Genomic DNA, 23,334 nt, shown 5'->3' with positions numbered 1-23,334 from the left:
GGAGGTTATAACCGTTATTTTGGGTAAGACATTGGGTATATTTAATATTATATATTCAGCAACATATATTCCTCCATCTTCAATTCACTGTAACTGCAATGTCCCTATGCTTTTTTCTGTTTTGTGATTATCCCCTTTCACACGCTGATCTCATCAGTTGAGAGAGGGAGGAAAATGGAGTTTCTCTCTCTTCTCCCTTTCCATCTCTTTATATGAGTTTCTCACCTTAAATCTTATTCTGAAGTGAGAGAGTATTGAACCTTAAGAGTTCTATCTTTAATAGAAAATTTGGAGTCTCAGGTGAGTGTGCATGAATTTTCTTTTTCTGAATCGGGTCTGGGTCTCTTGGCTGAAACTGCGACCATGACATTGGTTGGTTTTGCTTTCCAGCATTTAGTTGTGTATTCCTGTTCATTCGTACTAATAGTCTTTTTGCTTTGGAGATTGATATTGTTTTATGATGCCTTGTTCAATGTTTTTTTATTGGTTTTGATTAATCTTTTTTATTTCCTTATTTCCAATTGTTCAAGTTGTTTCTAGATAATTTTGATTATTTGATCTCTATTTATGCTTTTGTTTTCATCAGAATATGAGCTCGTGATCCTGCCATTTTGATTTTAGTTAATAAATTGAAAATGGGGGGTGAATCCTTTACTATGATTTGATTTAACTTTGTGATGTGGATGTTAGAATCTTGGTTTTAGAATCTCTGGACTTTTGGGGTGGGGTGTGTGAGCTGGAATATGCTCCTGATCAATGACAGTGATCATGATAAACTTGGAAGTTGTTTGCATCTTTTAATTTTCTCTCTTTCTCCGGTTTTTGTGTGGTAGACTGAAACTTGGTTATATAGGTGATCTCAGGGTCTTAAAGGAAGGAATTGAAGTTTTGTGATGAAGAAAATTTCCAAGAGCAGCTGCAAGTCCGCATCACACAGGCTCTTTAAAGACAAGGCAAGAAACCATGTTGATGATCTACAGGTCATGTTCTTGGATCTGCAGTTTGCCAGAAAGGAGAGCCGAACGATTGATGTGGCACTCCTTGAGGAGCAACTCCATCAAATGCTTCGTGAGTGGAAGGCCGAGCTCAATGAGCCTTCTCCAGCTTCTTCTCTGCAACAAGTAAGTTTTTCCAATTGTGAATTTGTGGCTGACACGTGTGAACTTTGAATGACAATATTCATGGTGAGGAATGATGAGTTGTTGTATGGTTGACTATAGGGTGGTAGTCTTGGTTCATTCTCGACCGATGTCTATAGGCTATTGCAGCTCTGTGAGGAGGAAGATGATGCCACTAGTCCATTAGTTGCACCTAAGCCTGAACCTAATGATCAGACTATGCAGCCTGGAGCTAGGGTGATAGTTCAAGAGGTGTGTGTCCTCTTCCTTTTGGGATCATTCATCCATTTTGGCCATAATTCATTTATTTTTAGCCTTATTTAAAATTTGTAGATAGAATAGTGTGTGCTTCAGAATGGTTGATCTCTTCTAAGGCAAAGTAAAAATAAAAGATTATAACTTGACATCTTCTCCTTCACGTGGTAGGCTTTTCTTTTAATGTATTTTTCTAATATTCCCTTTTCAAATGACAGAAGAGTGGCTTTGATTATTTAGTCCTTTGTTAGAATTAAGACAGTTCACCCCTAGAACTCTAAGTCCAATTTTCGTTCGTATAGTACTACGCTTTCAATGCCTGTCCGCATTTTGGCTATCGGCCATAGTTGTCATGAATTTCTTGGGTTAACTGAAATCAGGGCCAGCATGAACAAGAATTTCTATTACTTAAAGAATGCAAACACTCCGCAGTAGGAGTTCCCAACATGGAAGCTAACAACTTGGACGGACCTGCTTTAGAACTTCATCAATTTGAATTCAATAAGGACTTGGATCACAGCTTTTATGCCGGTACAGGATTTTGTGAGGAAGGTGGTGTTCCTCATATATCTAGCTATCTTCCAAGTGCGTGTCCTCCTCCTTCTGCTTTCTTAGGTCCAAAATGCGCACTTTGGGACTGTCCAAGACCTGTTCAAGGGTTGGACTGGTGTCAAGATTATTGCAGTAGCTTTCATGCTGCTCTTGCTTTAAATGAAGGACCACCAGGCATGACCCCAGTTCTAAGACCTGGGGGAATTGGACTCAAGGATAATTTACTTTTCGCAGCTCTTAGTGCAAAGGCACACGGAAAAGTTGTTGGCATCCCAGAATGTGAGGGAGCAGCAACTGCAAAATCTCCATGGAATGCACCTGGTAATTTAAAGTTGATGTCTCATTATCACAAACAATTTACTTAGGATCACCAATCGTGTATATCATTCCATCATAACATTATATATGATAAGATTGTTGACTCTTGAAATGATTGGTCTAAAGACTATGTGCAATATCAATATAAAGAGTTTTTTCGAAGTCATTCTGTCAAAAATAGCCATGTATATTAAGTTTGTTGATTATTATAGTTACCTTGAAAGTCATGTCCCACATGATTTCTGATTGATTGGCCATGCAACAACACTTTACACTCTCAACTCAAAAACTAAATTGTATTTTAAAGGTTATATACTTTGTGTGATTTGTGACGCTGCAAAAAAAAGTTGAGAATAACATTGCTGTTGTTAAGTACTTAAATAATTTCTTATTCGCTTGCAGAACTCTTTGATATTTGTGTCCTGGAGGGTGAGACTATTAGGGAGTGGCTTTTCTTTGATAAGCCTAGAAGGGCTTTTGAGAGTGGGAACAGAAAGCAGAGGTCCCTGCCGGATTACAGCGGGCGTGGATGGCATGAATCTAGAAAACAAGTGATGAATGAGTTTGGAGGGCTGAAGAGATCCTATTACATGGACCCTCAGCCTCTGAACCTTTTTGAGTGGCACCTTTACGAGTATGAAATTAGCATGTGTGATGCATGTGCCTTATATCGGTTAGAACTTAAGCTTGTTGATGGGAAAAAGAGCTCAAAGGCAAAGATAGTAACAGGTGATTCGGTTGCTGATCTGCAGAAGCACATGGGAAGCCTCTCTGCTGAGTTTCCCGATAGTAACAAACGGTCTGCCAAAGGTAGTAGAACCAAGCTTGGCATAGGAGGTGGTGTTTATTCAGCTTCTAACAGAGCTGCTCTACTAAATGCACCTTATCAATACGGCTTAACTGCACCATATGACTTTGTTGTTGACAACACAAGTGACTATATGTGACATCATTGATCTTACATAACTTTGCCTTTTTTTTTCCTTTTTCTTCTTAGGAACAACAAGACAAGGGGGTTTTTTTTCCTTGTCAAAACATTGTGAATAGTTCATTCTCACAGGAGTACTGCATTATAGAGGCTGCTGGATACAAAATTCTAACTTGGAAAGATCACCAACAATTGGTGAGTGCTAGAAATCATCAGCACAGCGTTGCAGTAATTCAGTATGGAAGAATTAGATGCAGTCTGCAGGACAGACTTTCTAGGGCACATAACATTGGCTATGTAATAATGTTTCTTTCCCTTGATGAAAATCTATCTTTAACTCAGAAAGGGAAAATTAATCTCCAAAAGTCGACATAGATAATCATCTGCTTTGTTTTATATGTCCTTGCTACAAAGTGACTTCTATCTCTACATACAGCATTGGGCATCTGATATGGTTGTGATTGTTGCAAATATAGTAATTATATTTTCAGTTTCTCAAATTTATTTACTTTTATTCTTATAATGTTGGTCATCAACTGTTTAGGAGTATTTATGTATGTACTTATTGGAAGTGCACTTTACAAGCATGCTAAAAATTATTTAGGGATTTAGGTTGGTCTTCCTTTGGGATAAGCACAATACGAGTCTCCAGAAGTAATAGCTACTGCAATAATTTTATCTTAATAACTATTTTCACTTCAATTGCATATATAAAGGGTAATATTTTTTAATATGCATTGACAATAGAAATAATTAAACCAAACATCTTACATGAACTTGAAAAACCTGACTGAAAGAATCGATTTTGGGTGAGCTAACATATATATATATATATATATATATATATAAAGACATGGAAAGAAAATATGTATCAAATCAAAACCTGATATCGAACAAATCATTATTTGGAGTTAAAAAGTCCAAACTATAAATGCTGTGAAGCCGAATACTAATTACAACAAGGGTATGATACACATTTGCGACAATTTGTTTTTTCAAATTTAAAATATGATACATATATAAAATATTGATGAATAAAGAAATTTGATCATTTCTTTTTTAATTCGTGAAAATAATTCTGAAACCTTTTCCCAGAACGTTTCTCTTAAAATGTCTAAAATAAAAGGTAAAAGAATTCATATATTAAAAATTTTATTAAAAAATCAGAATTTGATGTAAAATAATTTAAAAAATATATTTGCAAGTTTTCAATGATATGAATTACCAATAACCTTTCAAAACAAAATGAAACAAAGAATTATTTTTCTCTTATTTACACATAATCAAAACACCCAATACAAAAAAAAATTAAACTTTGTGACTCAACATTTTCCGACAGGTCAAAATTATGTTTGTAACCTCTTCCTAATTCTCAAAATCATGTTAATAATATATAGTGACGTTCAGTCCAAATAAAAAAAAGATTAATATAGAATTAAGCACATAAATGTCACACACACCAACACATTCATTTAATTAACTCATGCACTGATATTTTTATCTCAAATGTGTCTGGTATTTTTATATAAAACATTTCCGTATAAAATAGTTTAGAATACATGCTAAAAGAAGATTTTTATAAATGGATAAGATCCCACTAAAAAAAGATTTTATAAACTACTTTTAACTATAAAAAATCTAACAGGAAACACTTGTCACTTGAGATAGTATAATTAGTGATTGTTGTTCCTTATCTCACTAATAAATGAGAAGTTCCTCACTAGAAAATTATATAAAGTAAGGTACAAAGACCATAAAAACTGTTTAAACTCACATCCACACCCAATAAAGTATGAATGAAAGAAACATGCAAGAAAACATACTCTACTCGTTGTATATATCAAATAATCAATTTTAACTTAATTTTTATGTTGTTGTATATTAAATGATTAACCTTAAATAAGATTTTAGATTATTGAGAGATTTCTTATATCTTCAAAACACACGTAAAACATAAGGTTTTTGTAATTTATAGCCACCTTAGAACAAATCACAAGAACTCACAGAGTACAACATTCCATAACTCAACATGTGTAAGTTTATTAACACAAATTATAATAGACATCATACCATTCACTTCTAACATTTCAAGATATATATTTTTGCATGCATACACACACATTCGGAAGTTTACATATGAAAACTCATCACTACATCTTTTAAGTTTTTTATTTTACCTTGTTTATTTTCTTTTATATATGAAAAGTCATCCCTACATCTTTTAAGTCTTTTAAGTTTTTTTATTTTATCTTGCTTATTTTCTTTTATACTTTTATGATCTTTATAGAATTTAAATGTAATATATAGATTTATATTGACTATATCAAGAATATTAGTATCTTATTTTGAAATTTAATACAATATCTACTTTTATATTGACCTTAAACCTAGTTTAATTAGTTATTATTTCTAGAATAATAAAGAATATAAATTTTATTTTAATTCTCGCAGTTTAGCCTCTGATCACTAATAGTAACATAACTGAGTCATAAATATCGTTTCTGAATCAAACAAGCATCATCAGTTAGATAACATTTAGAGTTATAAATTTTATGAAGATCGATTTTTCTAATATTGTACAAAAACATGTTTAAATATATCATAATTAAGCGAAATACATTCTCCACCCATGATCGAAGATACACCCATAAAAAGATCTCCAGTAAAATTCATCTCTAATATCTTGAACACTATATATAACTTTCTACAAGCCCTAATTAATATATTCAATTAATTATCAAACCCCCACCCACAATTACAATTTAATGAAATATGACCAACTCTTAGTGTCCTAGTCCATAAAATATACACACACAAAAATTAAGTAAAAGAGTTCTTTTATTTCTTTTATTGAAAAGGGTGAGTAGGAATTCATTAACTTTTATTGAATCCAAATCCAAGTCCATCAAGCTACATATTAGCCCCAGTCTTCCAAGTCATTCCAAAGGGCCTAAATTACACACTTTAGATATGCAACCAGCATACATCTTTACATATTACAAACTATCTTCCAATCAAGGTGACTTCATCTAAACAGGACAATTATTCCCATGCTCTTGAACATAATATTACAGAACTCAATTATTACCAGTGCTCACATCAGGAACTGACTAAATACAGGTTGGAAATGTAAAATAGGCCAGTTACTCCGTCAGGATCAGCGATCGGAACATAGCTAAGCATCATCATCCACAGTGTTCACCCTTTCACATTCATCAATCCACTCACTGTATCTGCATAATTGGAAACAAAATACTTGAGTCAGGAATGACACTGTACACAGGAATGGAGATAGAGAAATGTTTCCCGCATATTGATTTAACTTACATGTCTATTGGCTCTGATAAAGCTGCAAACACGAAAAAAATAGTTACTAACTACATTTGTAATGTGTATGGTCTCCGCAGATACATACAATTGTGTCAACATTTCAAATCTCATCAAAGAAAAGGACATGCATTTTTTTTAAATTGAGTATGAAGAGGGAAGTTCACTTCATTTTCTTCCGGAAATAACCACAAAGAAGAACGTTATAAGCGGAGTTAAATTTATCCAGAATGTTCTGCCCAAAACTACCAAAAATGACAATTCACCATCGGTAGGAACAAATTATTTTCTTCTCTTCTTGCATTTAAAGAATGTGATGGGGAAGAGGTCTAATGTGTGAATAAGGGATTTTACAATATAGACAACCCTGTTTTGTTGTGGTATGTAAGTGTAGGAATGTTGGAAAGTGGTACCTTGTGTAAAAGAATCTCACATAGAAAAAGAATTTCCCTTCGATTGTCAACCCAAATATTGGCTATAGTGGTATTAAATTGGGTTTTGACAAAAGAGAAAATTGGCAAGAAGATGTTGGGTTTCACTTTTATGGTGTATGAAAAAAACCCAAGTAAAGAGAGAAAAGTCATCCACAATAGTCAAAAAATACCTAGCACCAGAAAGAGAAGGAATTTTATATGATCCCCAAATATCACAATATTCAAAAAGGGTTAATGGAAGAAAATGAAGTATTTGGAAAAGGAAGTTGTGTCTGTTACACAAGAGTACAAACATCACAAGTTTTATTTGACTCTAAAGAGAGATTTAACAAAGTTTTAGACATGAAGTCTAATCTAGATGGAGATAGATGTCCTAGTCGTCGATGCCATAAGGTAGAAGAAGTGTTTAAAGGAGATGACTAGGTAGAAGAAGTGTTTAAAGGAAATGACCGTGACATGAACTGCTATCGATTGAATGGGAGTTTGCAACTTATTTGATGTCATTGCAACCAAGTCATAGAGTCCGCCTTGTTGTTTACCCAAACCATTTGTCATCTTCATCATCAAATCCTACAAAATACACCCAGAAGGAAAAAAGGTTGTTGAATAATTTAAATCTCTTGTGACTCAACTTGCTGACATCAAATCTACTTTGTAAGATGGCACCCAAAGCACATTTTTTAAATAAACAATTGCACTCAAAGGTAAAGTTCCAGTAGAGATAATTGGAGCCTATCACCATTTGGCATAACAATTGGTGGTAAACAAGTGTTTTCTTTATTGTTGACAAGGTTGGTGAAAATAATGAGATCGGTGAACCCACTATCAATTATAAGTTTGGGTGGTGACAAACCTAAAGAAACATTGGCATTGTTGGCCTTAGGGTTATTTAACTTAGATGATTCATTACCCCATATAATAGACAACATCGATTGGAATTGTAATTCAGTTAATCCATTCATTGCAGACTGCATCTGTTGCATTATCGGATTCACTGTGACAATATTAACTGAAGATTGACTACTACCATTGTGCTTAGAATAAGCATTCTTAGTTGCTCCATGCTTTGGGTGTTCAGAAGGATAATCATGTAACTTCCAGCCTGTTTCTTTTGTATGATCTCTATCACAATGAGAACAATGTAATGACTTTCGGTGAGATGAATTAGGACAAGAAGAAGGGCCTTGTTTGCATTAAACAACAAGGTCTGCTGGTTTTGAACAACCATGGTTGAAGCTTCTATTGAGTCAAGTGTGGTGCCCAAATGTCACTGTTTTTCTTCTTGAATGATTGAAGAATAAGCTTGTGTAACATCAGGCAATGGATTCATTAAGAGAAGTTAGCCACAAATAGCACTATAAGAGTCATTCAACTCCATAAGAAACTGCAGCAATTTGCACCTTTTATTATGTACCCCACAAGTGCAGGTTGCATTACTATAGGAGCCTAACTTCCATAAATTTTTTAACTTCGTGTAATAGGCTTCGACTATCATTTGATCTTGAGCCAAACAGCAATGACTTTCTCAATCTGAAAAATCCAATATCAGGTGTTAAAGAATTAGAGATCCAAGATAACACCATGTCATTGCATTTTTTCCATGTTGTATATTCTTCTGGTTTGGCCCCGGCAGAAGGTGCCTTGAGTGTTCCATCAACAAAACCCAATTTGGATTTTGCATTCAAAGAGATGACCATGGCTCTACACGAAGTTGAATAGTTGTCTCCATCTAGAGATTTGGAAACAAGGACCATTCTAAGATGATCATAATGATGGAGAGAATAAGAACTATTGGAATTTGGTGCATTTCCATAGTTAGCCATGGAAACAAGGACAGGGAAAAAAAGGAATGTTTGAACAGAGGATTGTTCCTGCTCTGATACCATGTAAAAAGAGGACAAATATTGAATGAAAATATCAGAAATATATACAAGAAGAGAGAGTATCCATAATTATTCTATTTTATTCCTATAATTATACTAATATGTTCCTCTAATAATGCAAGACTATTCCTGTAAATAAGTTATTTTAATACAGACAATTATAACAATATCTTCTCTCAATAATCTTAGGAATAATCTTGGGATATCATTTATTTTTTAACAATCATCAATGTCACTAATGCCAAACACGGACCATTGATACAAACCTGTGATGGTAGTGCTAAAGCTCTCTTGGCATATTCCACAAGTAGCTTCCCCGATCAAATTCTTCATGTCACTGACAAAAGAAATCCAAAGATGAGCTCCAAACCAATAAGTAAGATCCATCTATATCATGATCATATCCCTTACAAGTAATAAGAAGTGCTTACATGCGGCATTCAACACTGCTGCCATGATTGCAGAAAGGGCAGCTGAAGACAGTATCAAGCTTATCCATTCTTTTCTTTGGAGCAGGCTTTGCCTTTGCCTTCCTTTTCCCCATAGCTTAACCCTGCTTCCAAAATAAAAATAAAAACAATACAGTGAAATGAAAACTTCTCCAGATTCCACAGTTTGAAAATACATATATGACTCATTAGGAAAAACAACCACAGAACCACAAAAAAGTTAAACTTTTCCAGCAATCAACCCAGGGAGCAAATCTTTTTTCCTGTTTTTCAAGGTCGAACACAAATTATAAACCTATAGATAAAATTGATTTGAAACCTATCAAAATTTGATCAGACGCATAAAAAAAAGAAAAAAATAATATCTAAAGGATTCTTTCTTAAAGAAAAAAAAATAATATCTAAAGGATTCTCTCTTGAATCGGCGACATAAAAACTCAGTAAGGCATTGGTTTAGATGAATTTAAAAATAAAAAAAATTGTTACCCTAATGAAAAGAAACACAAAATCTTCGGCAAGTTTCTTAAGCAACCAAACAACATAAAGAATAAAGGGAAATCAATCCACATAAAAGACTAAAGACTAAGGGAACCAAAAAAATTGAAGGGAAAAGAAAGAACAAGAAATACCTTGACGGAACGGAACCCTAGAGAGGATGCGTGAGAGACAGAACAATGGTGAAAGAGGGAGAAAAAGTAAAAACCAAATGCATTGAACCTCTTTCTTCCTTATATATATATATAACATTCAGTCGGTCCACTACATGTAGGTATGGAAAATTCCATTACATGTCTCTTTTATATGGTCACATTAATACAAATACTGTTATTCGTCATGATTATTGTCAAATATTTCTTAGTATTAGTAGTATTAGTTTGGTCACTTCTCATTATATAATTTTTTTTATGGTAAATTATATCATTAATACTTTTATTATTATTTTTATTATGTTATTATTAGTATAAACATTTGCTAGTGTATTATTATTATTATAAAATGTCTTTATTTTTTATGATGATAAAAAATAATAATAATATTATTATTAATATAATTAATTAAATCTAAATAATTTTTATTTATTGTATAGCTAGTTTTATAATTAAAAAAATCATTTAATTTAGAAAAAGAAAATCATGGTTAAATTTAATGAAAAGCTACTTAAAATTGATAAAATAATCATTTTAGTTTAAAAAATATTATTTAAAGAGCAACCAATATGAATACTAAAGAGGAAAATCTTTTATACATAGACTAGAGAAAATACACTATTCACTTTTTTATAATAGAAAATAATAAAATTATAATTATAAAAATAGATATAAATAATTTTTACATTTTTAAATTTTAATTACTTTTTATTTATTTTAAATTTGATTTTATTTATTTAATTTTAAAATGTAGTTAAATTTAAAAAATAAACAGTTTAGTTTAAAAATTTTATTAAATTTAAACAAAATGATAACTTGAAAAATAAAAGTAAACACAAAAAAGATAATTCCTTTTTTATATAAGTATAAATAAGTATAAATATAGATTAAAATATACTTATAAAAATTAATAGAAAACATAATTATAAAACTTAAATGAAAAATTTGGTAATAATAATGTGGGCACCAAAAATATTATCAAATAATTAAAAAATCAATTATTTTTATATATAACTAGTGAAAGGTCCATGTGTATGTTTTTCTACCCTAAAAGTAATAATAAAATTTTTATAATTATAAAAGTATATTTAAATAATTTTTATATTTTACTGTATTTTATTTTAGATTTTTTTAATAATTTTATTGTAAATATTAATTTTAGTTTAGAAAATACTTAAGTTTTAGAAAAAAACGGTTAATTAGAAAAAAATAGTTAATCTTAAAATAAAAAATTAGTAAAATAATTATTTTAATTTAAAAAAAAAATTGTAAACCAATACACCCAAAAAGATAATTTTCTTTATATAATAATATAGATTGTAGAAGATTATTATTACTATCATACGATAATTAATACGACAATTACCAATATCTTAACTAATATTTCCACTGCTATTATTATTTTATTATCCTTTCCTAGGGTACATCAAATATTATATAAAATTAATATTTATCTTGTTATCATACTATCATATTCTTTTTCTCTTTAATGTGAAGTATTAATAATTATTTTCATAACCTTTATGATTAATTTCATATTTATTATTATTTTTTATTGAAGTATGTTAATACAACCATAATTAATAATATTGTACTAAATAACAAAAGAATATATATATATATATATATATATATATATATATATATATATATATATATATAACTCCTAAACTAAATTTTAAGTTTTTAAAAAACTAATTATATAACATTCTAATTATCTGTTATCAGTTATAATATTATATAACTGGAGTAAACTATATACAAATACATATATGTGTATAAACATAATAATTATAATAATTAAAAAAAACATATACAGATGTCAATCAAATTATATTTCCACAGTAAAAGTTATTATAACAAATTACACTTGAATAACTTCTATCTAAGAATAATCAAATATTTAACCATGTTTCAATTATTCAAATTATTTTGTCATTGATATTTTTCAAATACCTTATGACATATCTAACAAAACATTAAAAATTCATCTTTAAAATTATTTTTTTATTATTTGCTGCACCGATATATAATAATACGCTGGACAAATTTATTATTTTCTCACCACTTTGATGTTTTGATTTACGTGATTTAGATTATAATGAGACTATATTCTTTTCACGATAAACTTTGTTTTTAATATTATAACTCTGTGGATTACGGTATAATCTCAAATACTTCTCATCACACACTTATTAAAGAACCATTATACCATAAAAAGATCGATACATTATAATCTAGTTATCTTCTTGAACTATATCAATATAAAAACACAAATTTCACCAATACATGATACAACACTTCTCAATTCTTCCGTCAGTAGGTTTTTTTTATAACAGATGCTAATACAACTTTAGTTTTCATTTGAATTTTGTTTTTACTTTTTATAATAAAGTCGTGGTTTTTATAAATACTTTATCATAACTTTACTCTTTTAATATTTAAGATTTTAATTAATTTCATTTAATATAGTTATTTATATTAGTATAATTAATAATTGAAAAAAAATTATTAGAATAAGACTAAATTAATTCTATAACTCTTACATGATATAAAAAATTTAATAGAGTGGAAAAATAAATATTACAAAGTGATACATAGTAGACAATTTCTTAATGTGAATTTTGTTATGACAGCAAAAGTATTTTTTTTTTTCATTCTCAATTAATTAATATGCTTTAGGTTTTGAATAAAGTTGAAACCAGTACAGGTTGATCAATAATCATACTTTCATACATAATGAAATTGAATTTTGTAAGTTTTGTAAATATTTTCTGTACATAAGGTCAACAAATATTACTAGTTGTAAGTGTCAATAAGAACAAATTACAATAACATGAGGATATGGTTTGAAAATTTTCATAATCACACTCTCACTCATTTAACTTAATTACATATGACATTAGTCTATAAGACAATTAGGCATTCATTATCTCCTAGTCATCAAACACAAATTGTTGATCATACCAGTAGACATGACACACGATCTAAATATATTCATCTTTATTTATTATTTTGATTGTAACGATGATAAGATAATTCATCTTCTAAGTTATAAAACACGAGTTATGTTAATGTGTTGCATATTTTGAATAATATTTGAAAGAATCAAATCAATACTTCTTTCAACAATTGCAAAGGCTAAAGAAAATATGTTGCAATAATTAAAACATTTAGTGCAAGGTTTAAAAGTCCATGTCAACACAGGCTCAAAATGTAACAAGAGGTGTCTTGTACACCATGACAATAATCAGAAAATCAATACTTTACAATTGTTCTAAAGCTTCATTTGTCTCTCCTTCAACAATTATGAATACCATAGAAAATGTGTTGTAATAATTAAAAACTTAACTATGGTCAAATTGACGATAATATTAAACAACAACTTATCATGTCAATTGCAAAAACATCACAATTATCTATCCAATATAAAATACAAATAAAATTTAAAAGATAACATAGAAGGTCACCTGCTACTCTAATTCCTACAAAATAAATATTTATATTATGATTATTATTTGATAACATTTTTTCATTTTAGATATTCTAATTCAAATATTTTAAATTTTCCTCAATTTTTTTAAATATAAATCTCTACAAATTATTCGATTAAAATTTTAAAAAGTAAAAAGATACAATAAAGTATCTATCAAACTGTTCAATTAATTAAATAAAAACAATAAATAAATATCATTCTTACAAATTAAACATAACAGAATAAAATAAAAATAAAATCAGAATTTGTTTTGTGTTAAAAAAACTTCAAATGAAACTAAAGTTGATAAGCAAACATGACTTCAACTATAATAGAACAAAAAAACCTTCTTAGACGAAGCAATGACACATATGAGGACTTCATTAAAAAAAACAAAGCTGAAGTTATGTTCTCTCGTACAACTTCAACTGTGTAATAGAAAAACAAAAATTATAACCAAAGTCATATGCATGTACCACGACTTCACTAATACAACTTTATGTAAGACAAAATTATTCTCACGCTAAACCTGAAATCGTTTTAGGTGATATGATTTTACACTCAAAAAAATCATATTATGAGAGGAGTCACGACTTCACTCAATCTTGTATTATTTAAAAAATTTACTCTTTCATTGTATAATTATGAAAGCAAAATGATTCTTTTGACAAATAATTTTTTTTTCTACATGGATTGAAATCTACATACACTGACAACATATTTTTATAAAAACACATAACTCCAAACTTCAAAATTTTAGAAATTTTTTAAAAGGAAACAAAACATTAGAAGACATTTTTATGATAAAATAACAAATGAACATTCACATTATATTTATAAATTTGTCATTTTTTATCTATCCTGCAATTTATTTAGAAGGAAAAGCAAAATGTCTTATCACCATGATCCATCCTCCATTTTTTTTCCTTCGTTATTTTTGGACATTAAATAAAATAACCATTGCAAAAGAGATTGAAATATCACGAGTTGATTAAGACAAATTATATTATGCAACAAATTTACGGGTGTTTATTTCTGCACCCCACTTTTTTTCGTTTTGCACTCCCATAAAACTTGTAATCCCAAAAATATCCTTTATTAAAATTGTAATAAAAGTCCCTACACCACCTTGGTTTTAATTATTTTTCAGATTCGATGTTATGTTCTAGATCAGTAAGTAAATGTTTCCAAAACACTCAATTCAATTCGAGAAGTACAAAAAAATATATTATGAATTGGATATTTCGAAAAGTATTTCCAAATTTAAAAATATCTTCATATTTTTAAATCTATAAATATCTTTCAAAATACTCTTCCTAAAATTTTCTTTTGTATTTCATAATGCATTTCGTAAAAATGAATCCAAAACATTAAAAAATGTGATTTCAAATCCAAAATACGGAATTGAAATCAAGCTGCAAACCACTGAATCTGGTATGTTACCTAAACATAGATGAAGAAGAAGAACATTGAGGTGCAAGTTAGGGTTTTAAATTTGAAATCCGAAAAATGTGAGGGGGTGGGTCCATGAGTGAGTTTATTAAGAGAGAGAAAAGTTAAAAAAAATTACCTACTAAGATAATTTTTTTTTTCTAGAACTTTTTGAAAAATTAGAGGTGCAGAAAGAAGCTTGTTAGAGATGTTGGGAGAAACACTCATTTTGTTTGGGCCAAGGGGATCCAACTTCTGAAGACGTGGCCCAATAGTCCATTCCGTAGTATTACGTGAATCACGATAAGAGGGAAAAGAGACGACGACCATCGTCACTGACGCGATGACAATGGCAATGGCCGCTTCCTCACTGTTTTCACCTGTTCTTCCCCACACCGAATTCTCATCAACTCTGCACTTCACCAAATCCAAAAATTCTATCTTTTCCCTCTCTTGCTCTTCTCCCAAAAGCATTCCGGTGACGGAACAGCAAGTGCTCCAAGCCATAGCGGACTCCGACGGCAAGAACCTCCCATGCGTCAGAACCTACGAAAACGACCTGTCTCAGCTCACTGTCGTCGGAATCGTCGATTTCCAGCAAGCTTTGACTGCGTCGGCCGCCGACGGCGGACAAGTTGCCTCCGACCACATCGACGCCGGCTTGGAGGCCATGGTCGTCGAAACTGTGTTCCCTGTTCCTTCAAGCGACCGCGCCACTGTCTCCACTCGGCTGGTTCGTTCAGTCTTATTTTCTGCACTTCGTTTCGTGAAATTTGAAAAGGGGAGAGATAAATGTTTTGTCAGAAAGAAATGAACAGTGGTTTCTGTCAAAGAACACTGTTATTTTCTTTTGGATTTTATTAATCGATTTGTGTTTTAAAAAACTGTGTATTGTGTGTTCTGTTTCGTGCAATTGGTGCGCGTAGGAGAGAGCATGACTCAATTGGAAATGAAACTCTGTTCGTTACAGCATAATGTGATGGTTGTACTTAGGTTCCGTGACTTGGTCATAATTGTCTACAAAAGAGAAAAGCAAAGAAGGCAAGACCAATAATTTATCTCCCAAGGTAAAATCAGCTTATGTAGTTCAACTTGTAGATAAGTTAGACGATATAACGTCTATATATGTTTAGTGCAAAGTTCATTTGAGTCTGGTTGGACAAATTTCTCCACAAACACTTATTGAGAGAAAGATAAGAAGAAAAAAATGAAATGAGTTTTTTCATAAGTTAAAGTTAGCGCATGCTTTAGTTGAAAATGAGAAGTTAAAGAAGTTATATGGGAGGGCTTCTATAAATTAACTAATACATAATTTTAGTTTATGGAGAGAGAATCTTTTCATTTTTCTTTTTATATTTTTCTCCTAGAAGTGCTTTTGGAGAAATATTTTCAAACACTCATGTTACTTTCTTATTTTATTCTTCTACAAGCATTTAAGGAAAAATTTATCCAGAAATAGACAAAATTTTGTATATATCGAGCAACGAGTGCATCAGGGATGAAACCGGGCGTATGTTATATCACCATTGTAAAGCACAGTTGGTATTCACCAGAGGTTTCTTAAGCATGCAGATCCTGTGTATAGCAAAGATTTTGTTTGGAGATGTAATAGAACCCAATTCAGCGATCTCTACCTCTTGGGGAATTAGTCTCAGCTTGTGGCCATGGAGATACCTTTCTTTAAGCAAAAAAAGTAGTAAATGTTGTAACCAGGAAACTGTGATGTGGACATGTTTGAGGTGCTTATATATGTTAAGCTTCAATTGCGGGATATTTTTTGTTTTTTTGAAATGTTTTGGTGTGAATTATGTATGTTGTCTTTGGTGGGAGCTTGTGGGAATGAAATTTGAGGATTGAATTTCAAAGCTTGTTGTTTTGACAGTTCTTACCTGCTAGGAAAGTCAAAGAAAAAGCTGCTAAGCTCAGGAAGTCTTTTCCTAGAGATGTATTTTCTGGCTCTGGGTCTAAGAATGTACTTGCTATGACCTTTCGGCAAGTAGTTTTGCAGCAGATTTGGAGCTATGACCTGAATGTCTTTCAACCAGGAGAGGAACGGAAGATGGAGGATCTTGAAACACCAAGAGAGGTTTGTAAATTATCGTTTCTTTGGAATCTTTTAAGTTTTGGTATATCTGTTCCTTTTGTAAATTGTAATGTCATATTATAATGTCTGTACTGCAGGTGGACCTGATACTGATGTGTTGAGTTCTTTTATGCATTTCATATGAGCAGGTTCCTGCATCTTTTTCTCTCAGCTCATCTAATGACTATCTTATCTCTGTGCTTGCGGAAGCTATTTGCATGTCTGCACTTCAAAGCACTCAATCACAATTTCTTGATAAAACACTAGGTGGTAATAGAAGTGGCTTCATTCACTGGTTTCGAAAACCTGAAAGTGTTCAGTCAAAAGATTCAGCAGTTATTTTATCCAGATTATTTGAAGACGAGATAGTTGAAAATGCTCGGAGTCTACTGGATAATTATAATTCAATGAAGGATGGCTTCAAGACTGTGAAAATCAAATCGGGGCATTGGTGGAGGCCATCATGTTATGAAAAGTTAGAGAAAATTGGTGGTTCTGGTTTCAGTGCTTGGGCAAGTGAGTATGTACCTGCATATCGGTTAGAAATTGACACCAAGATAATGGGAGATGCCAAAATTGAAGGCTGGAAGAAGTCTGCAGCAGGGAATAGGTGGGAAGTTGTTTTGACCCACTCCCAAATGGTATTGTTTCTTTTCCTTATTTTTAGTGTTTATTTTTATTTTTAAATATAGGGACTCTAGTCTCTGCTATTTAAGAAAACTTTAGCAGTGGGCTTTATTTTTTCTTCAGTTTTATTAAAAAGACGGGAAAAGAGGATTGTAACATCTTTCGCTCAATATACTTGTTTGAGTGGTGGGTAGCCTCCTCCCATCTCGCTTCAAGTTGTTAGATAGACAAAGGATAGTAAGTCTTAGCCACTTAAAACCAGGCCGTTGGCTAAAATTGAACCGAAGGGGTCAAAGTAAGTTCTTACAATATATCACATAAAAACCACTAAAACCTAAGTATACCTTCATCAGAATTTTCTCTTTAAATTATTATTCTTTTAAATCCAACTGCAACAATTTGTTGGGAAAAGAAAAGTAATAGGCAAACAAACACAAGCAAAGAATTACAAATGGTTAAAATTAAATATCGAAGAAAAGTTGAAAAGAGTGAAAGGGAGGGAAACTGAGAACCCGTCAGTCTCTTTACAACCGACAACATTTGATTCTATAAGATTTAGTTGATATATAGAGGAACATGGACAATTAGTTGATCCTTGTTCAGACTTTTAAATTATATAAAGGGATTTCTAATAAGACGCATGGACAAGAAAGTTCTATATAGACGGGGCCCTTTACTTCTGCCAATTTCTGTTTTCTTTGCTAAGTTTGAGTATGGTGTCTTTAGTTCAATACTTATCACTGTTTATTGCAAATACATCTTCAGTATAGAAAGGGTTGTTCTTGGGTGGTTTTAAGTTTGTCGTAACCGTGTCATTAATATCATGCATAGATGTAATCAGTTATAAGTTGAACAAAATTGCAGGTTCAGTTGGCTGAAACTCTAGATATCTACTATGTAGATCCTTATTCACTACCTGATAAGCAATTATCCTGTGGTATGGCTGCTAAGTTTGCCAATGTGCCCAATAAAACGGTAATCTATTGTACCTTTTTCTTCTTAAAATTCTCCAATTTATCATTTACAAGACTTGACCTTTTGTGTTATGTTAAAATCTATTGGAACTCTCTGGGTTTTGTCTCTGCCAAACTTGCCAAAGGGTTCAATAAAAGGGTAACAAATTGTTGGAGAGTAAAAAGAAACTACATGATAATGTCTTTCTATATATAAAGTTACTCTTCCAATAACATCCTTGTTCAATATCATGCAGAGTGTTCCAATTGTGAACAGGAGAATATATTGTTTTCCAATTCCTGTATTTTTTTTTTAAAAAAGAACCATATTTAGTGGCTTCCATTTTTGAGGACCAAAAGAAGGAAATGTCATATTTTCTTTATAGGAAGAACTGTTGAAACTTAACCAATTAATGATGCTGAAGATATAGTTTTCTTGTACGCATATATAAACAAGTAAACAAGGATAGTTCACATTGATTTTTTTTTTCCTGTTAGTTATATTTTATGCTTACTAATTCGTTTTTTGAATGATTGTCAAACAGAGTACACTATTTAATTGATTTTTATTTATTTATTTTTGTGTAGGGGAATTCTTTTCCTAAATTGTTGTCAGTCACCCTTGCAAGTGGTATATTTCTTGTAGCAATTAGTGTTTTCGGTCAATTTTGTTTGCCTTGGTTATGCAAGGAAAGGAAACAATCAGTAGAATATAGATCTCTCCCATCATCTGATGTCAAGGTTTCAGTGCATGACTTTTTGGATGCAACAAAGGTGTGCAATCTATCATTTTCTTTTTCTTATATTATTTTATGTATTTATATATAGCCTGCATACCATGTTTGACACAATGAAAACACAGAATGAAAAAAGACTTGTCATTGGAAATCGATTGATCTCTATAAGTTACAATATTGAAAAGCCGTCGGCATTTTTCCACTGGCTTTGTGCCCTATTGTTATATTTGAAACTGTTTACGTTCCAATATTGCAACACTGAATCTTTACTACAAAGGTTGTAGGCAATTTTTTAGCTATTTTCTGAGTTTCTCCTAGCATATTGGTATTGTTTATACATCTTTCTAAGAATCCCTTCTTTGGATCTCTTTCATGGATAGTTGGGAGAGTATTGCGTGTTAGCTATTACTAAAGTAAAAAGCACTTTTGGCTGGTCGGATGAAATTAAGGTTGAAGATGATTTTGGTGTCTGGATTGGAGAATTGCCAGCTTACTTGAGAGTTGAAGGTGTTGATACTCTTTCTACTTCTTCAGAGAATATAAACGCAGATGCAAAAGTGTCCATACAGGACATTGCCAGTTACCAGGTACCCCAGAATTTCTGAGTATTATAATTAATAATCTTCTCCTTTGGCTTGCATGTTTTTTAGTTCAAAGGCATGACTAATGATTAGAATTTAATTTCATTAACTACTGGGGTCTCCTGAACACGGAGGAATAATTGCGTTATGTCATGTTTGGTTTGTATTATTCAATCTAGTCTTGATATTTGCAATTTTGTCTAGAAACCCTTCATACTGCATTAATTGATGTTTTTCCCATGCAATTGTTTGAAATTTAGGTGGTTTTCTCAAGCGAGGGGAAGATAGTTGGCTTTCAACCTTTGAGCCGGGTGGCTGTCAATCATTGGGCTGCTAATCCTTTAGCAAAGGAGCTGTATAGAGGAAAAAGGCTTTCCCCAAGTAAATATCAGTCGCTCTTCTTACTTTATGTTTAAGCCTAACCTGCTATTGAAGCGCTAACCGTTCTCCTGGATTTTCCGAAGCAGGTATCATTGAACCAGGTCTCAAGGTGTCCCTCCCAGAAAAGGTTATCGTAGTAGAGTTATTGATGTCGATAAATCCAGATGCATATTTTGCTCTAGCCAGGCCATTCCGGTGATCTTTTCTTGGTGTAGTTGTAATGTTAGATAGGTAGGCCTACTGGTTGACTAACCGATCCGAACATTGTAGTTAACGTTATATTTCCCAATGTGAAATTTTTGAGGCATTAGAAGCTGTGCCCTGAGTTTTTTTAGTTTTTTTTTTTTTTAAATTAGACATTCTGAATATTTTAGCATTTTGTTTGCGTTAAATTGAAAAGAAACCCCACCACGTTGTTTCAAAATAGTTCATAAACCCTTTCTGAATATGAATATACTTGGCATACCATTTGTGCATTGATTGACTGACACAAGATATAGGCAAATATGATAGAAATTAAGAGGTGAAGATATTAAAGAAAATCAGAAAGTGAACCATTGTTGGGATGAGCGGAAATGAAGAAGGGTAAAAATTGAAAAAATCTGTTTGGTTAAATAACTAGAAGACTGTTGACAAAAAAAATGAAGATAATGTAGATATAAGTATTTTAACCTTAATGTAAGGAAAAAAAATGAGGGAAATTGAGGGTAAAAATAACGTCGATGTTGTATCAATTATGTGAAATTGATTTTTTTTTATTTGTTTTTATTACTCGATTTCCATGAACTCTATCTTCTACTTTTGACTAAAACAGGCACATCATAATGGCTGATATCGTTACCATTCGTGTGGTATTGATTTCTGAGTTCCTGACCATTAGACGTCCTTTGTTCTGTTTTAGAAGCTTTTACAGCATCTTTGTTTAGTAGCAGTCTTTTTGTAGTTTTGCTGATTTTTGAACTTTTATGCAGCAATACAGATTCTGTAAATTAAACCAAAAAAAAATGTCAGTTTATCTGAACTAGACTTTGTAGTAATTTGATTTTAAGTTGAGTAGAATTGATTTTGAATTAACTGTTTAATATGCGAGTATAAATGATTTTAAATCATGTACACTTTTTTAATAACATTTTTAGACGATTTTTAACTTATTTATACATTTTTTTTGGGTTTAACATATTAATATTAATTTTTTTTAGACTCATGTTGTATCTTTAAATTTGATAAAAAATCTCGAGCAAATTCTTAGCATGACTAAGATTTTACTATCATGTCATTGACATAGATGTTTACGCTTCTTTCTATATGATCTTGAAAGATCTTACTCATTAAGCACTTATAGGTTGTATTTGCATTCTTTTATATCCCGAATAAGTATTTAGAAAATTCAACACTTGGCGGTCTGACGCTTCATTTACATATCGAAGAAAAAAATATGCATCCTTAGAACATGTTTTGCTCAAATAAACGAAGTCACTACAGATTGACCATTAACCACTCAACTTCTTCATCAGGACAACGTTGGAAAACCAAAAAGTGTACTCACATTTCAGATGAATCCTCTTTCGTTCAACTTTTTTCACAATTAGAAGTATTATTAAATTATTTTGTGTTTTTATATTAAAATTTTAAAAGAGTAAAAAGAAACGATGAAAAATAGACCAGTGTTATAATCGATTAAAATAAACTAGGCCTTGTAGTTCTCGAGAGATCAGTGGGAATATCATAGATTGAATTATTTGAAATATATATATATATATATATATATATATATATATATATATATATATATATATATATTTCCGTTAAGACAATAAATGTTAATAAATAAATAAAAAGTTACTTACCTGAAGTGAACAAAGAATTGCGGAATATAAAAGTTATTTTTACGATTTATATTTTCATTTATATTAGTTTTAGAACTAAATTGAAACCGAGTATACTTTTAACTACTGAATTAACCATTCTATCAAAATATTATGTAAGTATTTATACATTCCTTAAAAATATTGAAGTTGTGTTTTCATTGCAATAAGTTCTCTTATTTTTCCGATTAAATGCTAATTTTTAAAAATTAAATAATTTCACATTAACAATAATAGTTCCATATAAATGTATTACTAATGAAAGCAAGTTTGACCTCCGTACATAGGAAAAACACTTTAGGATTTGGGAATAATAATTTAGGAGATTTTTTTTTAAAAAAAACTAAGGTGTTATTAAGTGAATTATTTATACACTTTAAAGTAGAACACTTTGAAAAGAAAAATAAAATAATGTTAAAAATATGGATATTGTCGTTAAAAATAAAATAATGTTAGTGCGACACAAACATAATTTTCTAATGGAGAAATGATGGACAATCCGTTGCATTCATGTTCGACAGGGGAAAAATCGTGTCTATACTTACATCATAGTTAGGTGATGTTTGATATACGGAATCTTTTATTTTCAAACAAATCACTTTCACGTGAAGGAGATCATTAGAAATATGATTCCTAGAAAAAATATATTATAAAATGGTATTATTTATACTCCTTAGATTTTACCTTTTCTTTAAAATCTTTAAATGAAAATAATAGTACTAAGTAAACCGATATTTTTTATTTATTTTTAAGAAAGAATTATATTTGATATGTGGTTAGACATAAAATGTTACTAGTGGAAGTTTTAATCTTAATTAAGATCTAAAAAGCCAAGTACAATGCCATAGCAGATGATGAATATGAGGTTTCAACCAAAGCACAACAAAACCTTGATTTTAAAGAACCATGTAAGTGATATTACACCTATATAATTGCATACAGGGCAATAGATAACTCGAATTTTTGCACGTCACTACATATTTGGTTTGTTATTCTATTTTCCTCACTTATTATTGGAACTGGCTTGGTAACAATAAGAGCTAAGAGTCTTATGAGAGAATAAATATTGATGATATATTCTTTTGGTGCATAAGCTGAATTCGACTTGACAGTGTACAAAAATCATATTCTGCTGCAGGAAACTTATCCTACCATATAAATGACACAAAATCCATATTTTCCTCCATTGTCAATCATGGGATGTTATGCAAGATTAAAGTATGGTAATTCTTAACCTTCTCTAAAACTTCTAAACAGACACAGATAATGCCAGATAATAGAGAGCCGATC

At 31.0% G+C, this 23,334-nt stretch overlaps 3 protein-coding genes and 1 pseudogene across 8 annotated transcripts; 2 read left to right on the top strand and 2 right to left on the bottom strand.

The window, feature by feature from the left end:
- Positions 1 to 84: 84 nt before the first annotated feature.
- VOZ1 (vascular plant one zinc finger protein) lies at positions 85 to 3,434 on the top strand. Of its 4 annotated transcripts, XM_088092039.1 has the most exons (6): positions 85 to 300; positions 854 to 1,121; positions 1,221 to 1,370; positions 1,754 to 2,246; positions 2,646 to 3,053; positions 3,241 to 3,434. In XM_088092039.1, exons 2-6 carry the CDS (start codon positions 894 to 896, stop codon positions 3,288 to 3,290), a joined length of 1,329 nt encoding a protein of 442 aa, XP_087948165.1. In that variant the 5' UTR covers positions 85 to 300; positions 854 to 893; the 3' UTR covers positions 3,291 to 3,434. The 4 variants fall into 4 exon arrangements, with proteins under 4 accessions (XP_087948165.1, XP_047163582.1, XP_087948167.1 ...); XM_047307626.2 differs by having other exon boundaries at positions 86 to 372; positions 2,646 to 3,384; XM_047307625.2 differs by having other exon boundaries at positions 87 to 300; positions 2,646 to 3,384.
- A 2,597-nt stretch (positions 3,435 to 6,031) lies between these two features.
- Positions 6,032 to 10,052, bottom strand: LOC124833214 (transcription elongation factor-like protein). The gene is made up of 5 exons (XM_047307634.2): positions 9,894 to 10,052; positions 9,247 to 9,368; positions 9,082 to 9,152; positions 6,499 to 6,520; positions 6,032 to 6,404 (listed from the first exon to the last, which is right to left on the bottom strand). The coding sequence occupies exons 2-5, from the start codon at positions 9,357 to 9,359 to the stop codon at positions 6,347 to 6,349; spliced, it is 264 nt and encodes an 87-aa protein (XP_047163590.1). The 5' UTR covers positions 9,360 to 9,368; positions 9,894 to 10,052; the 3' UTR covers positions 6,032 to 6,346.
- On the bottom strand, positions 6,527 to 9,075 carry LOC148198838 (uncharacterized; annotated as a pseudogene).
- Positions 10,053 to 15,133: 5,081 nt separating the features above from the next.
- LOC124833187 (deneddylase) lies at positions 15,134 to 20,655 on the top strand. Of its 3 annotated transcripts, none has more exons than XM_088116671.1 (8): positions 15,134 to 15,550; positions 16,700 to 16,903; positions 17,050 to 17,541; positions 18,392 to 18,502; positions 19,069 to 19,254; positions 19,598 to 19,804; positions 20,059 to 20,179; positions 20,263 to 20,655. In XM_088116671.1, exons 1-8 carry the CDS (start codon positions 15,161 to 15,163, stop codon positions 20,376 to 20,378), a joined length of 1,827 nt encoding a protein of 608 aa, XP_087972797.1. In that variant the 5' UTR covers positions 15,134 to 15,160; the 3' UTR covers positions 20,379 to 20,655. The 3 variants fall into 3 exon arrangements, with proteins under 3 accessions (XP_087972797.1, XP_047163553.1, XP_087972796.1); XM_047307597.2 differs by having other exon boundaries at positions 15,143 to 15,550; positions 20,266 to 20,655; XM_088116670.1 differs by having other exon boundaries at positions 15,216 to 15,550; positions 16,719 to 16,903.
- The last annotated feature ends 2,679 nt before the right edge of the window (positions 20,656 to 23,334 follow it).

The sequence above is a fragment of the Vigna umbellata genome, chromosome 5 (assembly GCF_029865625.1).
Source record: "Vigna umbellata cultivar VRB3 chromosome 5, Vumbellata_1.0, whole genome shotgun sequence".
Classification (NCBI taxonomy): Eukaryota; Viridiplantae; Streptophyta; class Magnoliopsida; order Fabales; family Fabaceae; genus Vigna; species Vigna umbellata.
Note: the sequence above shows the minus strand (reverse complement) of the source record. Positions and strands in the feature narration are given on the sequence as shown.

Excerpts from the sequence above, each read along its gene's own strand:
- VOZ1 (XM_047307626.2), top strand. The coding sequence starts at position 894 with ATGAAGAAAATTTCCAAGAGCAGCTGCAAGTCCGCATCACACAGGCTC. Across the intron at positions 1,122-1,220 it reads CAGCTTCTTCTCTGCAACAA|GGTGGTAGTCTTGGTTCATT; the intron begins GTAAGTTTTTCC and ends GGTTGACTATAG. Across the intron at positions 2,247-2,645 it reads ATCTCCATGGAATGCACCTG|AACTCTTTGATATTTGTGTC; the intron begins GTAATTTAAAGT and ends ATTCGCTTGCAG.
- LOC124833214 (XM_047307634.2), bottom strand. The coding sequence starts at position 9,359 with ATGGGGAAAAGGAAGGCAAAGGCAAAGCCTGCTCCAAAGAAAAGAATG. Across the intron at positions 9,153-9,246 it reads AGCAGTGTTGAATGCCGCAT|TGACATGAAGAATTTGATCG; the intron begins GTAAGCACTTCT and ends TTCTTTTGTCAG. Across the intron at positions 6,405-6,498 it reads TTATCAGAGCCAATAGACAT|ATACAGTGAGTGGATTGATG; the intron begins GTAAGTTAAATC and ends CCAATTATGCAG.
- LOC124833187 (XM_088116671.1), top strand. The coding sequence starts at position 15,161 with ATGACAATGGCAATGGCCGCTTCCTCACTGTTTTCACCTGTTCTTCCC. Across the intron at positions 15,551-16,699 it reads CCACTGTCTCCACTCGGCTG|TTCTTACCTGCTAGGAAAGT; the intron begins GTTCGTTCAGTC and ends TTGTTTTGACAG. Across the intron at positions 20,180-20,262 it reads AGGAAAAAGGCTTTCCCCAA|CAGGTATCATTGAACCAGGT; the intron begins GTAAATATCAGT and ends GATTTTCCGAAG.